Source organism: Haliotis cracherodii, unplaced genomic scaffold, assembly GCF_022045235.1.
Source record: "Haliotis cracherodii isolate W230 unplaced genomic scaffold, xgHalCrac1.p SCAF_9, whole genome shotgun sequence".
NCBI lineage: Eukaryota > Metazoa > Mollusca > Gastropoda > Lepetellida > Haliotidae > Haliotis > Haliotis cracherodii.
In genome coordinates, this window is record NW_027266343.1 from 49986901 (window position 1) to 50004568 (window position 17668).

Here is a 17668-nt window from a genome sequence, read left to right on the forward strand (position 1 = left end):
ACTTAACTCTGCATCAGAAAACCATGTATACCGTATTCAACGTATTCAGGGCGTTCTCAAAATTAGAAATATGGGGCACTTATTAGAATATTTTTTTGGTGTAAAAAACAGAGTTGAAAGATAAATTTTGTGGTTTATGCTGACAGTCTGAAATGTTTATATACGACAGATATATTTTTCCATAATTTTATTGCCTATAATTAAGGGTGCATATAACACACGAGTGCGTATTATACACGAATAAATAAATCTTGTGCACAGTTGATATATCGGAAGGGGTGCTAATTGGGATTGTTCACTTGCCAATATATTAGCAAATATCGCCTTGGGCGCTTATTGGAGCAGGGTGCTAATTACGTCGAATACGGTACAGTAACAAAGAAGTCCTCAGACTACAAACTGTTTCCTGGACTTATACGATATTAGAACTATTCTAGTGCCAACTGTATGACCTTGACCTACACTCATGACTGCTACAGGTCAGAAGGACATGCTTGCCTTTCTTCCAAATACCCGAGTGAGACATTGGTTTTTGATTTCACTGGTCTGCAACAAGCAACTATCACCACTAGGCCTATCCATGTGCCAAGTATGGTTAAGATATCTCTCATGGTTTTTGAGTTCTGCTCCAGAAACAAAACGTGACGGACAGACGGACGGACGGACAGAAGGACAACACCCATTCCTATATCCCCTTCAAATTCATAGCAGGGAATAATAAAGGTCTTCTAGAGTTGCCATCTAACAAATGGTATAAGTGGTAGTCCACAAGAAAATGTCACTAGTCCTTCCTGAATGTTATGTGTCTCAGACAAGCTGACCAGGGTACATTTTGACCCCTGACCTCATGGGGCACGTTGGAAGCCATGAATCACTTAGAGTAAGCAAATTGTCACTCGTCATAGGGTCTCCAACACCTTGAAGCGCTTGTACACTCTTCCAAAATGGCAGCACAACTACCACTTGGTTGCCTTGCCCTACTGAAGAACGTAATAGAAGAGGCTCGATGACGAACTGATGAAATTTATGACTACTTGGAAGATGTGGAGCAGACTGAGGATGATGGGGTGTCAGCTACCTTTGCTCATTTCCCCGTTGATCCAGTCAAGAATTTTTTGTTCAGCTGTCGAACTCAGACGCCATTTTGGTTTGAGAACGAAGTGACCTCAGTCAGCGATTGGAATGACTGCAAGCGGAATCGCTGTAAATCGCTTGCAATGGAGTAACGCTCTGCAAAGCACCCCCTTGGTATCTTCATTGTAGCGTTATGAGTCGTCAGTGTAGTTTCTAAGTGTTTTTTCACATGGGCACACAGGTGACCAGTTGTCTAAGGTCCCATAACTCACTGGCCAGAAACCTATGATCGTAGGTTTAAATCCCAGTTCACCCCGATTATGTTTCTAGGTTTGTCGGCATCATACCCGTGCTCATGGGTTTCAAAGCGGTGATCATCTAAGAACTGCATCACTTTGGGATTTTCTCCCACCTTAAGCTGGCATGCCGTTGAAAGTAGCATTAAACTCACCTCACTCTTCACATACCAGAGACACAAGTCTATAATCATAGTGAGTGAGTAAGTATGGTTTTATGCCACTTTTAGCAATATTCCATTAATATCACGGCAGAGGACACCAGAAATGGGCTTTACACATTGTACCCATGCCAGGAATCCAACCCGGGTCTTAGGCATGACGAGCGAACACTTTAACCCTTAGGCTACCCCACCGCCCCTTGACAGATTAGACTTCTCTTGAGCGGGAGATTGGAATGCTGCACGAACATCCCTCAAACCTCTCCACACATATTCCTATATCCCTCCACACAAACTCTAACACTTTAACCACTAGGCTACCCGGCCGCACCATCAATAATCATAAGACTTGATGTTTTAATTGATAATGGTTCAACAACCATGTCCTCCGTTGGCCCCAAGTCATGGAGATGAGTCACCTGTAGTATGCCTGGAGAAACATGGCCAGTATCAGTGACGTGAGGTGAAATGGGGTTTAACGTTGCGTCTGAGATTATTGCACTTATATAGCGACGTGCATGCACGTGTGTGCATGTGTCGCTGATTGTACTAGTCTGGATTGATGCCGATTTATAGTGCTTGCTCACTGAGATACCATGCTGCAGTTTAACATGAATACCCCACTCAGACACAGTATACTGACTCCGAGCCGACCAGTCCTTGTTTTCGCCCCTTAATGCCGAGAGCCAGGCAGGGTAACAACAAGTACCATCTTTTAACGCCTTTTGGTGTGACGCGGCCGGGGATCGAACCCGGACCTTCCGCTCTCTGGGCGGACGCTCTACCACTAGACCACGGAGGCGGTCCTTTGTCACAGAGTATCTGTTCCTGTAGTGAAATTGCTCCTTTGTACCATATTTCTCAAGGGGATTATTCCCATGGAACAGTTTTTACATTTACACCGGATGGAACTTATTTAATGTGGAAATGATCATTGTTGATTTTATGATACACGCACATATATACTTATATACTTTGTTAGTTTGTTGTTTTGTTTGTTGTTTAACACCACACTCCAGCTATATGACAGTGGTCTGTAAATAATCGAGTCTTGACCAGATAATCCAGTTATTGTCTTCAAAAGCATCAAACTAAGCAATAGAGATCGATGAAATGCATCAAACAAGTCAGTGAGCCTGACCACCCCATCCCGTTAGCTGCCTCTTACGACAAGCATCGGTAGCTGAAGACCAATTCTAACATGCATCTGCATGAGGAAATCATTAACCTACCCCATATAGGTAAATTGGCTCAGACTAACAAGCCACTGCTAATTTCAATCCCATGCGTTTGTTCATCAAGAAAAATGTTTTTCTGTGCAGATTGCTTTTTACATTTCTGAAAATGAAACAGACCAAGAAACTATGTAATATTAAAAACACAAGATGAGACAACGCAGTACAGCCAGTTTGGAGCCAACCCTTCTTTGTTCTCACACACTATGTGTGACCTACAGCCCCAACACATCACCTACGCAACATGAATAAATCAAAGTATCACAGAACATAGGGCTTCATTATCTTACAGAAATACATCATGAATTCCATGCCAGGATACATGAGGGGATCGGAAGGTCAAAGGTCACTGCATAGAGAAAACATCAAAATATGCCAGTCCGTGAGATTCATGGTGGATTTTCAGACCCGTGGCAGATTCTCATTCCTATGTGACTTCATGTTTGCAATGATGTCTTATCCGTGAAAGGACAACCAGTTCAATTGTGGGCTGACGTCATGCTTGAGATGACATCACGACTCCTTGCCTGTGATGACGTCATGAATGATTAACATCTATTACCGATAGACACAGCGATCGGTTGAAAACGATGGAGCCAGACACCATAGAAAATTATAGTTTTCTTAAAGCAGATTCATGCCGGCAGAGAAAGAAACCAATATCAAAAGAGGGGAAAGACCCTAATGCTGATTCATTTTAAAATCATTTTTCAACTTCAATTTCAGGATTTTATCAACTTGGGAAAATGAGGGGATGGTCTTAGAATTATTTCTACGATGAAACTTCGGGTAACGTTTTTAAGGAAAGTACCAATATGAAATCCCTGCACCGACGATGTTCCAAAGGGGAAACGCTAAAAATAATCCAGATAAATAACAACATTGTATCCTCAAAAGTCTGCCGCTATAGATGAATCTATACAATGTTTAGCAGTATCAAAATTGCCAATTATTTCTATTATATGATAATCTGCAATAGATCTGAGCAAACGCCAATATCTGCCCCCTGTGTGGAATGTGCCATAGATCTGAGAATCCGCCACAGATCAGAGTCGTACCATCAATCTGAGTCCTACATATACACATAACAAAGTAACTATGATCTCCAAATACTCTTCTTTACGTACAAAGTACTTTCACTCCTTTCAGGAGTTCGTCAGCTCATAACTGCTACAATATGACGTCATCATAACAATATGACGTCATAGTCATTGCAATATGTCATCATAACCTGCAATGACACATGGGCGGCAATGTACACCATTTACATGGATCAATAATAAACTATTTTTATACATTCATTATATACAGCATCATTGCATTTCTTGTTTACCAGAGCTCAGTACTGGTTGAAATATGTTTATGAACAGTGTCTCTTCCTCTTGGTGAATTGATTTTTCATCTGAATTTTTTTTGTAAAATGGAAAAATCTTTCAGTTTCCATTACCACACTGATCAATGTGTCCCCTCATTTTAAAGCACCCTACATTCGGATAGATGTGTTGTTCATCCCCGTGTTAGAGGTTTTCGGACACTTAAGAAACAGTCGTAGTTTTCTCTCTTATCACACGAACTGTAAAACATCTCACTCACTTATAAAAGACAACTTTCTCTTAAGAACAAGCCATCATCTGAGTATTGACAATGTCTGAGTGATGCTACACCCCCCCGTTTTAGCGCAAGTAATCGTGATAAACATGGTCGTCTGAAAATGTAGGATGTCTCTGTAAACCTAAGATCAGACGATATGTACCCTAACACAGACTTTTAATTCCATTCCAATTTCACCAACGTAATTGGCACCATAACCAGCACATTCTAAAACATAAATCACAATTCCGCAGCATATCATGTCATATCACTTGTAACCTTCAAATATTTTACCATTTTGGAATGAAACATACCGCCTTCAATTATTAAGGGACAAATTCCGCAATGCGGAATACCACAACAAAATTATTAATGCTAATGTGTTCAAATTTCACAGAATTCAGAATTCTAGGAGAATATTTTAGGGGAACAAACCACCTGGTGAAAATTAGTAAACTCTACCCCTTCCAAGTATATCCAGGTAGATAGATGGTAGACACAGTGTAAAGAAACTATATGTTACAACAAAGACACACAGTATCTTCACTTAACGACTTAACAAAAGTATTTTCATGACGCCAAACATTTGTTTTGTGAGGACATGAGAAAACCGCAGCAGGAGTAATCCTGAAACTCCCAGTGAAGTTCCAGATCATATATCTGGAAAAGACTGCATCCCAGGTGGCTCTGGGAGCCTCCAGAGAGAGTAAGTATGTTAGGTTCAGTGCTGCTTTGAACAGTATTTCAGTTACATCACGGTGTATCAGTTTCATATGGGAGGAAAGCCCGGGGTAATGCAGATCTTAGATGTTTACCACTCTGCACAGCAAACTGTAGCCTAAAAACTTTAAGGATCTATCCAGGATCTTTCCCTGGATCTATCTAGGATCAACCCAGGATCAACTCAGGATCTTTCCCAGGATCTATCCAGGATCTATCCAGGATCAACCCAGGATCTTTCCCTAGATCTATCCAGGATCTATCCAGGATCAACCCAGGATCTTTCCTTGGATCTATCCAGGATCTACCCTGGGTCTACCCAGGATCTATCCAGGACCAACCCAGGATCTTTCCCTGGATCTATCCAGGATCTACCCTGGGTCTACCCAGGATCTATCCAGGACCAACCCAGGATCAACCCAGGATCAAACCAGGATCAAACCAGTTACACCCTGGATCTTCCCAGGATCAACTCAGGATCTACCCTGGACCACTGCATTCCGGTACACACAGCGACACTTACCATCAGGAAACAGGTAGTTGAGGAGAGGCAGTTTGGCAGAGTGCTTTCTCCACAGCCGGAGCACATAGTCTTCCCAGCGGACCATCTTTCCCAGGATGAGCATCACAGGGATTGTGGGTAATCCGATAAGGAGGAACAGAGGATCTGCTCTCTCCATCACATTCAGCCCCTCCTTGTGTCCCAGCACCTGCAACCAACAGTTTGTACACTTAGTTATAGGGCTGTACTGGGACACTTGGTACACTTAGTTATAGGGCTGTACTGATACACTTGGTACACTTAGTTATAGGGCTGTACTGAGACACTTGGTACACTTAGTTATAGGGCTGTACTGAGACACTTGGTACACTTAGTTTTAGGGCTGTACTGGGACACTTGATACACTTAGTTATAGGGCTGTACTGAGACACTTGGTACACTTAGTTATAGGGCTGTACTGAGACACTTGGTACACTTAGTTATAGGGGTGTACTGAGACACTTGGTACACTTAGTTATAGGGGTGTACTGAGACACTTGGTACACTTAGTTATAGGGCTGTATTGAGATACTTGGTACACTTAGTTATAGGGCTGTACTGAGACACTTGGTACACTTAGTTATAGGGCTGTACTGGGACACTTGGTACACTTAGTTATAGGGGTGTACTGGGACACTTGGTACACTTAGTTATAGGGCTGCATTGAGATACTTGGTACACTTAGTTATAGGGCTGCATTGAGACACTTGGTACACTTAGTTATAGGGGTGTACTGAGACACTTGGTACACTTAGTTATAGGGGTGTACTGAGACACTTGGTACACTTAGTTATAGGGCTGTACTGAGACACTTGGTACACTTAGTTATAGGGCTGTACTGAAACACTTGGTACACTTAGTTTTAGGGCTGTACTGAGACACTTGGTACACTTAGTTATAGGGCTGTACTGAGACACTTGGTACACTTAGTTATAGGGCTGCATTGAGATACTTGGTACACTTAGTTATAGGGCTGCATTGAGACACTTGGTACACTTAGTTATAGGGCTGTACTGAGACACTTGGTACACTTAGTATAGGGCTGTACTGAGACACTTGGTACACTTAGTATAGGGCTGTACTGAGACACTTGGTACACTTAGTATAGGGCTGTACTGAGACACTTGGTACACTTAGTACAGGGCTGTACTGAGACACTTGGTACACTTAGTATAGGGCTGTACTGAGACACTTGGTACACTTAGTATAGGGCTGCATTGAGACACTTGGTACACTTAGTTATAGGGCTGTACTGAGACACTTGGTACACTTAGTTATAGGGCTGTACTGAGACACTTGGTACACTTAGTATAGGGCTGCATTGAGACACTTGGTACACTTAGTTATAGGGCTGTACTGAGACACTTGGTACACTTAGTTATAGGGCTGCATTGAGATACTTGGTACACTTAGTTATAGGGCTGCATTGAGACACTTGGTACACTTAGTTATAGGGCTGTACTGAGACACTTGGTACACTTAGTATAGGGCTGTACTGAGACACTTGGTACACTTAGTATAGGGCTGTACTGAGACACTTGGTACACTTAGTATAGGGCTGTACTGAGACACTTGGTACACTTAGTACAGGGCTGTACTGAGACACTTGGTACACTTAGTATAGGGCTGTACTGAGACACTTGGTACACTTAGTATAGGGCTGCATTGAGACACTTGGTACACTTAGTTATAGGGCTGTACTGAGACACTTGGTACACTTAGTTATAGGGCTGTACTGAGACACTTGGTACACTTAGTATAGGGCTGCATTGAGACACTTGGTACACTTAGTTATAGGGCTGTACTGAGACACTTGGTACACTTAGTTATAGGGCTGTACTGGGACACTTGGTACACTTAGTTATAGGGCTGTACTGAGACACTTGGTACACTTAGTATAGGGCTGCATTAAGACACTTGGTACACTTAGTTATAGGGCTGTACTGAGACACTTGGTACACTTAGTATAGGGCTGCATTAAGACACTTGGTACACTTAGTTATAGGGCTGTACTGAGACACTTGGTACACTTAGTTATAGGGCTGTGCTGAGACACTTTGTACACTTAGTTATAGGGCTGTACTGAGATATCCCGGTACACTTAGTTATAGGGCTGTATTGAGATACTTGGTACACTTAGTTATAGGGCTGTACTGAGATATCCTGGTACACTTAGTTATAGGGCTGCATTGAGACACTTGGTACACTTAGATATAGGGCTGTACTGAGACACTTGGTACACTTAGTTATAGGGCTGTACTGAGATACTTGGTAAACTTAGTTATAGGGCTGTACTGAGATATCCTGGTACACTTAGTTATAGGGCTGTACTGAGACACTTGGTACACTTAGTATAGGGCTGTACTGAGATACTTGGTACACTTAGTTATAGGGCTGTACTGGGACACTTGGTACACTTAGTTACAGGGCTGTACTGAGACACTTGGTACACTTAGTTATAGGGCTGTACTGGGACACTTGGTACACTTAGTTATAGGGCTGTACTGAGACACTTGGTACACTTAGTTATAGGACTGTACTGAGACACTTGGTACACTTAGTTATAGGGCTGTACTGAGACACTTGGTACACCTAGTATAGGGCTGTACTGGGACACTTGGTACACTTAGTTACAGGGCTGTACTGAGACACTTTGTACACTTAGTTATAGGGCTGTACTGAGACACTTGGTACACTTAGTTATAGGGCTGTACTGAGACACTTGGTACACCTAGTATAGGGCTGTACTGGGACACTTGGTACACTTAGTTACAGGGCTGTACTGAGATACTTTGTACACTTAGTTATAGGGCTGTACTGGAACACTTGGTACACTTAGTATAGGGCTGCATTGAGACACTTGGTACACTTAGTATAGGGCTGTACTGAGACACTTGGTACACTTAGCTACAGGGCTGTACTGACACACTTGGTACACTTAGTATAGGGCTGTGCTGAGACACTTTGTACACTTAGTTATAGGGCTGTACTGAGACACTTTGTACACTTAGTTATAGGGCTGTACTGAGACACTTGGTACACTTAGTTATAGGGCTGTATTGAGATACTTGGTACACTTAGTTACAGTGCTGTACTGGGACACTTGGTACACCTAGTTACAGGGCTGTACTGAGACACTTGGTACACTTAGTTATAGGGCTGTACTGAGACACTTGGTACACTTAGTTATAGGGCTGTACTGAGATACTTTGTACACTTAGTTATAGGGCTGTACTGAGACACTTGGTACACTTAGTTATAGGGCTGTACTGAGATACTTGGTACACTTAGTTACAGGGCTGTACTGAGACACTTGGTACACTTAGTTATAGGGCTGTACTGAGACACTTGGTACACTTAGTTATAGGGCTGTACTGAGATATCCTGGTACACTTAGTATAGGGCTGTACTGGGACACTTGGTACACTTAGTTATAGGGGTGTACTGAGACACTTGGTACACTTAGTTATAGGGCTGTACTGAGACACTTGGTACACTTAGTTATAGGGCTGTACTGAGATATCCCGGTACACTTAGTTATAGGGCTGTACTGAGATATCCTGGTACAGTTAGTTATAGGGCTGTACTGAGATATCCTGGTAAACTTAGTTATAGGGCTGTAATGAGATATCTTGGTACACTTAGTTATTATAGGGCTGTACTGAGACATTTTGTACACTTAGTTATAGGGCTGTACTGAGACACTTTGTACACTTAGTTATAGGGCTGTACTGAGACACCTCATTCACTTATTTATAGGGCTAACTGAGACACTTCGTACACTTACTTATAGGGCTGTACTGACATATCTCTATGATTATGAGCAACTTCGTCATGATCAAACAGGTCTTTCTCACACAATTAGGTAGAATTAGTGAGTGGGAATGGGTTTACGCTGCTATAAGCAATATTTCAGCAATATCACAACAGGGACACCAGAAATGGGTTGGTTAGTTGGTTTGTTGTTTAACTCTGCACTCAGCAATATTCCAGCTATATGACAATGGTCTGTAAATAATCGAGTCTGGACCAGACAATCCTGTGATTAATATCATGAGCATCGATCCACACAATTGGGATCGATGACATGCATCAACCAAGTCAGTGAGCCTGACCACCCGATCCCGTTAGTCGCCTTATACTACAAGCATAGTCACCTTATACGGCAAGCATGGGTTGCTGAAGATCTATTCTACCCCGGATCTTCATGGGTCCCAGAAATGGGACATACATGAGCTCATGTGAACAAAGTGTGCATTTTATAAAAAATGGAACATGAAGTGTTTAGCTCAAAGCTTCAGCTTACTTAAGCTTCAATTCCTGTTCAAATCAAAGCAGTTTGCAAGTCTACTGATGCTGAAAATGAATCCCCAGGAGTTTTCTGCACCGTTTACCACTTGTTGCCATTAACAGATTACATATGAGACTTGACACCCAAACTTAAAGCCACACCTTATCCCATACTATTGATCACAAATGTTGTTTGACACTTAACTGGTGTTGTACATTGCTAGCATTTATCGTCTGTGGCCCAAATGATCCCTACCAGGTCCCTGTTCCACAATGCAATTTCAGCACTAAGATGATCATAATCCCATTCTTTAACATAGACTTACGACAGTTGCAGCACTAGATCAATCATAAATCCCATATTTTAACTTAGACTTACGATAATCGTAGCACCAAGACGAAAACAACGCCAATACTTTACCTACAACTTATGACAACTGTATACTATGACGATGATAACTTCCATACTGGACCATAGACATACGACAGTCGTAAGGCTAAGAGGATCGTAAATCTTATACTTTAACACAGCCTTGCAACAATTGTAGCACTAAGATGACTGTAACTCCCATACTTAAACATAGACTTACGACAGTCGTATCGCTAAGAGGATCGTAAATCCCATACTTTAACACAGATTGACAACAATTGTAGCACTAAGATGACACTAACTCCCATACTTTAACATAGACTTACGTATGACAGTCAAAGCACTAAGACGATCACAAATCCCATACACTACTGACAGTCACAGCCCTAAGAATGCATCGTGGAATTGGGCAAGGAGTGGCCCTTTAAACAACAAATGTCACAAGTGGTCACTGGCAAGCGTTCATGTCACCACTACCACAATGTATTCAAGTTCCCAGTAGAGCTTTAACAAGGAGGCTGAAAGAACACATACATTCCTACAGCCAACACAAAGTCTAGTAATCCAGATGGGCTCCTGTGAGTATTGCCAGTCATTGATCAGCGCCACCAGGAACATTGATATTCCAGGACCGGTAATGGTGCTGACCTGGCCAGGTGCATCCTTTGCTTGATTGAGCGGCAAATGTAATTTGTCAAAGTGTACAGGACTGGTGCTCTGCACCACAGCAAGCAATGGCGCGAAGAAACCATTAGAGTGATGTGATGGGAGAAAAGGCACCAAGCACCTCACCTGATTCATTTATTGAATGTATACACTATGCTCCTCCATACACCCTGAATATAGACACCATGTTCCTCCATACACCCTGAATGTATACACCATGTTCCTCCATACACCCTGAATGTATACACCATGTTCCTCCATACACCCTGAATATAGACACCATGTTCCTCCATACACCCTGAATGTATACACCATGTTCCTCCATACACCCTGAATGTATACACCATGTTCCTCCATACACTCTGAATGTATACACCATGTTCCTCCATACACTCTGAATGTATACACCATGTTCCTCCATACACTCTGAATGTATACACCACGTTCCTCCATACACCCTGAATATATATACACTATGTTCCTCATACACCCTGAATGTATACACTATGTTATCATACACCCTGAATATATACACCATGTTCCTCCATACACCCTGAATGTATACACAATGTTCCTCCATACACACTGAATGTATACACCATGTTCCTCCATACACCCTGAATGTATACACCATGTTCCTCCATACATCCTGAACAAATACACCATGTTATGATACACCCTGAATATATACACCATGTTCCTCCATACACTCTGAATGTATACACCATGTTATCATACACCCTGAATGTATACACCATGTTCCTCCATACACCCTGAATGTATACACCATGTTATCATACACCCTGAATATATACACTATGTTCCTCCATACACCCTGAATGTATACACCATGTTATCATACACCCTGAATATATACACCATGTTCCTCAATACACCCTGAATGTATACACCATGTTATCATACACCCTGAATATATACACCATGTTCCTCCATACTCCCTGAATGTATACACTATGTTACCATACACCCTGAATGTATACACCATGTTCCTCCATACACCCTGAATGTATACACTACGTTCCTCCATACACCCTGAATATAGACACCATGTTCCTCCATACACCCTGAATGTATACACTATGTTCCTCCATACACCCTGAATGTATACATCACGTTCCTCATACACCTTGAATGTATACACCATGTTCCTCCATACACCCTGAATGTATACACGTTCTCCATACACCCTGAATGTATTCACTTTGTCCCTCCATACACCCTGAATAGAGACACCATGTTCCTCCATACACCCTGAATGTATACACTATGTTACCATACACCCTGAATGTATACACAATGTTCCTCCATACACCCTGAATGTAGACACAATGTTCCTCCATACACCCTGAATGTATACACTATGTTACCATACACCCTGAATGTATACACCATGTTCCTCCATACACCCTGAATGTATACACTATGTTCCTCCATACACCCTGAATATAGACACCATGTTCCTCCATACACTCTGAATGTATACACAATTTTACCATACACCCTGAATATATACACTATGTTCATCCATACACCCTGAATGTATACACAATGTTACCATACACCCTGAATATACACACTATGTTCTTCCATACACCCTGAATGTATACACAATGTTACCATACACCCTGAATATATACACTATGTTCATCCATACACCCTGAATGTATACACAATGTTACCATACACCCTGAATATAGACACCATGTTCCTCCATACACTCTGATTGTATACACAATTTTACCATACACCCTGAATATATACACCATGTTCCTCCATACACCCTGAATGTATACACCATGTTCCTCCATACACACTGAATGTATACACCATGTTCCTCCATACACCCCGAATGTATACACCATGTTCCTCCATACACCCTGAACGTATACACTATGTTACCATACACCCTGAATGTATACACAATGTTCCTCCATACACCCTGAATGTAGACACAATGTTCCTCCATACACCCTGAATGTATACACTATGTTACCATACACTCTGAATGTATACACCATGTTCCTCCATACACCCTGAATGTATACACTATGTTCCTCCATACACCCTGAATATAGACACCATGTTCCTCCATACACTCTGAATGTATACACAATTTTACCATACACCCTGAATATATACACTATGTTCATCCATACACCCTGAATGTATACACAATGTTACCATACACCCTGAATATATACACAATGTTCATCCATACACCCTGAATGTATACACAATGTTACCATACACCCTGAATATACACACTATGTTCCTCCATACACCCTGAATGTATACACACCTGCATGACAGTGCTTTATTCAACATGAAAGCGTGATGGTGACGTACCAGCATCACGCTACTTTACTCTACATGAAAGCGTGATGGTGACGTACCTGCATCATGGTACTTTACTCTACATGAAAGCGTGATGGGTACGTACCTGCATCACGGTACTTTAGTCAACATGAAAGCGTGATGGTGAAATACCTGCATCAGGGTACTTTACTCTACATGAAAGCGTGATGGTGACGTACCCGCATCAGGGTACTTTACTCTACATGAAAGCGTGATGGTGACGTACCTGCATCACGGTACTTTACTCAACATGAAAGCGTGGTGACGTACCAGCATCACGGTACTTTACTCTACATGAAAGCGTGATGGTGACGTAGCTTCATCACGGTACTTTACTCTACGTGAAAGCGTGATGGTGACGTACCAGTATCACGGTACTCTACTCTTCGTGAGAGTGTGATGGTGACATACCTGCATCACAGTACTTTACTCAACATGAAAGCGTGGTGACGTACCAGCATCACGGTACTCTACTCTACATGAAAGTGTGATGATGACGTACCAGCATCATGGTACTTTACTCTACATGAAAGCGCGATGGTGACGTACCTGCATCACGGTACTTTACTCTTCATGAAAGCGTGATGGGTACATACCAGCATCACAGTACTCTACTCTACGTGAAAGCATGATGGTGACATACCTGCATCACAGTACTTTACTCTTCATGAAAGCATGATGGTGACGTACCAGCATCACGCTACTTTACTCTACATGAAAGCGTGATGGGTACATACCAGCATCACAGTACTCTACTCTACGTGAAAGCATGATGGTGACATACCTGCATCGCGGTACTTTACTCAACATGAAAGCGTGATGGGTACATACCAGCATCACAGTACTCTACTCTACGTGAAAGCGTGATGGGTACGTACCTGCATCACGGTACTTTACTCTACATGAAAGCATGATGGTGACATACCAGCATCATGGTACTCTACTCTTCATGAGAGTGTGATGGTGACGTACCTGCATCAGGGTACTTTACTCTTCATGAAAGCATGATGGTGACGTACCAGCATCACAGTACTCTACTCTACATGAAAGCATGATGGTGACGTACCTGCATCACAGTATTCTACTCTACATGAAAGCGTGATGGTGACGTACCTGCATCACAGTACTTTACTCTTCATGAAAGCGTGATGGTGTCGTAGCTTCATCACGGTACTTTACTCTACATGAAAGCGTGATGGTGACGTACCAGCATCATGGTACTTTACTCTTCATGAAAGCGTGATGGTGACGTACCTGCATCACAGTACTTTACTCTACATGAAAGCGTGATGGTGATGTACCTGCATCACGGTACTTTACTCTACATGAAAGCGTGATGGGTACGTACCAGCATCACAGTACTCTATTCTACGTGAAAGCGGGATGGTGACGTACCAGCATCACGGTTCTTTACTCTACATGAAAGCGACATGGATACATACCTGCATGACAGTTCTTCAATCAACATGAAAGTATAACAGTGAAGTACCTGCATCACAGTCCACCAAGAAAACTCGACAGAGACACAACTGCATGATTGCACTTCATTCTACATGAAAGCGTGACAGTACCTCACTCTTAATCTAAGAGTGATGCCAGGAAAGCCTGATGGGAACATACCTGCATGACGGTGACGGCGCCGTACGTGACTGCCGTCCAGTAGACTGAACCAATAAAAATGCCACCAGCCACAAATGGACACATCTTGTAGATGATCTTGTCTGCTATATCCATTATGTACACAATCGGACCTGGGAATACAAGCATATTGTCAGCTTTATCATTAAAATTGGCACAATTTACACACACCTGGAAACAACTGGTGACAACTGCATCCTACTCATCTCTAACCATGTCCCATTATGCAGACTGTACTGTTCATTGCAAATCACCTCTTTCAAACAGACACTTTACAATCTGAGGCCAGATTAATATATTATTTTTGTTTAATGTATGAGCTTACCCTAAATTTTCAAAAGAGAGAAAACAAATTTAGAATGCTTTGATTGAAAATATTAACTTTTTCACTCACTCTTGTTTTCACTATTGTAAGCAAATTTGTTTACAGGGTTGTTTTTTTTAGAAAATTAACCTCAAATCAATGCTGAACCCATTTATCAATACTTGCTTCTGACCAAGAAAAGCCATAAAGCAAGAAAATATATTTGAGAGTCCTTATCTTAATTTGTCATGAGACAAACATAATACAACTTTGACAAGTCACTATTCGCCTGTCATGCTTTACTGTTCAACTCACACATAATCTGATAAGTATTTGCCTTACCTAATTTAGGAAATATGATCATGTACTCTGTATTGCATTGTGGGCAGGCTACTTTGGCTGTACTATTTCCCTTCTGTTTCTCATCTATCCAGCGCTGCAGGCAATTCTGATGGACCCATTTTGTCGTTCCTTTACACCGACATGGGCGCACCCACGCAGCATCCCGGTCATCATCATCAGTGGCAAAACAAACCCAACAAGAACGCCTGAAAGGAATGAAACAGACATGAAGGAAGATACAGTCAAAGTCCCTCGTCTCCCGACGTCCAGAAGACTGAACCAATATAAATGCCACGATTCACAAATGGACATAGCTTGAAGATGATCTTGTGAGCTTTGTCTATTATGTACACAATTGGATCTGGGCAAGATTAGGTGAAAATTGGCTTAACGTCAGTCAAGATGATTGCACTTATATAGTGAAGTGCATGCATGTGTGGCTGTTTGTATTAGTCCGGATTGATGCCAGTTTCATAGTACTGGCCCAATGAGATACCATACCATAGTTTAACTTGGATACCCCACTCTGACACAGTATACTGACTCCAAGCCGACCAGTCCTTGTTTTAATCCCTTGTTCTTTCAACTTGGCCACAGAGGTCATCATGCGCCTGGGATCAGGGGATCAGACAAGCTGACTTGGTAATGCATGTCATTGTTTCCCAGATGTGCAGATTGATGCTGGTGATAACAGTAGCCTGGTCCAGACTTGATTATGTACAGACCACAATCACATAGCTAGAATATTGCCAAAAATTATGTCAGCGCATGTCTGCTTTATTTGGGGGAAAGACTTCTGTGATATTCAACGAATCAAAGCTTCAGATGTGACATTTAAAACAGCTGTAAACAAACAAGGACAAAAATGGGGAGATACAGTAGCTGTACCAGTAAGCTATTACATGCCATAAGAAGCCACATGTTTTCTTTCATTTCACATGCAACTACACTTTGTGCCAAAAACTTTGTGTCTACTAGCTTGGACTTGCCTCTTGGCATCATTTTTATTAGATACTGTAGTGTAAAGATACAGACAATTGTTAGCTGAGCTCATTAGACTAAATAGTATATTACAAGAATCTGGCTTCACGCTGGTGGCCAAAGTCGGAGACTGCAACAACCATTATACCATCACATTTTTTTTAAAGATATGACATTAAATACCAGGGTACAAACATATCATGTAAGACCCAAAGATCCTTTTACATGTCACTTTTCAATTGATATTACCTCATTAATAACTATTACAGTCGGCTATACGATTTGGGTCAAACTAGAATTTACTGGAAAACAGAAATATGGATTTATTACAATCAGGCGACGACTAAAGGAAATTGATATGCAATCACACAATAGTATGTTAATTACCGGGTGTCGACTTCATCTTCTTTTAATCTGCTTTGTGCCATTTCCTTCACAACTCGATGCTCTAAGAGTCTAATATTTATGAAAACACTGTCACGGACAGTTTAAGCGCTTCTCCTCAAACACGGCTGTCATTCATTGTCTTCATTCGTGCACTAGTATGTATAGAAACAAAATATAGCGAGCAATATGCTAGTTAACAAAATATCTTATCTAACTTTCACATAATGCGTGAGAAAATTATCAGATGATTTCTCGGTCACGGCTAAAACCGGAAACGTTTGTTGCACCGGAAGTGGAAGAACAAGGGGACCAGTCATTTCATCAAAACGTATACAGAAATCGTGTGTGTGTTTCTGATTTGTCGTGGTAGTGGACAACAAAAATGTAAGAATAGTTTAAGTTTGTTGCTTGTCAACATAGAGATGATAAATATGTATTTTTCCTTAGAGAATATATCTTAAACTACTCTGTAAATTTTATATCTTCATTTTCATATGAGAAAATAAACATCAAAATGAAAAAGTCATTTTCCCCCATGATAATCGTTTATTCAGCAAAATGTTTTGTGTTCAGAAATTGTGTTCTTGAAGAGTAATTGTCTTATAGTAACAGGTCAAAAGTAGACAAAGGCTTATATTCCCAACGAGGTGTCGGTCCCACCAACAAAGACTTATCACATCAATTCGTATTATATTAT

General features: G+C 41.5%; 1 protein-coding gene across 1 annotated transcript in view; it reads right to left on the reverse strand.

Annotated features, from left to right (window-relative positions):
• The window catches only part of LOC139452642 (E3 ubiquitin-protein ligase MARCHF5-like), a 67026-nt gene extending 49780 nt beyond the window's left edge, over positions 1 to 17246 (reverse strand). The window contains exons 1-4 of the mRNA XM_071234180.1: positions 16972 to 17246; positions 15604 to 15809; positions 14940 to 15070; positions 5600 to 5786 (exon numbers count right to left, since the gene is read on the reverse strand). Of these exons, the coding sequence (XP_071090281.1) occupies positions 5600 to 5786; positions 14940 to 15070; positions 15604 to 15809; positions 16972 to 17012 (565 nt within the window). The 5' untranslated portion in view covers positions 17013 to 17246. The remainder of the gene's footprint in view (positions 1 to 5599; positions 5787 to 14939; positions 15071 to 15603; positions 15810 to 16971) is intronic.
• Between the last annotated feature and the right edge of the window lie 422 nt (positions 17247 to 17668).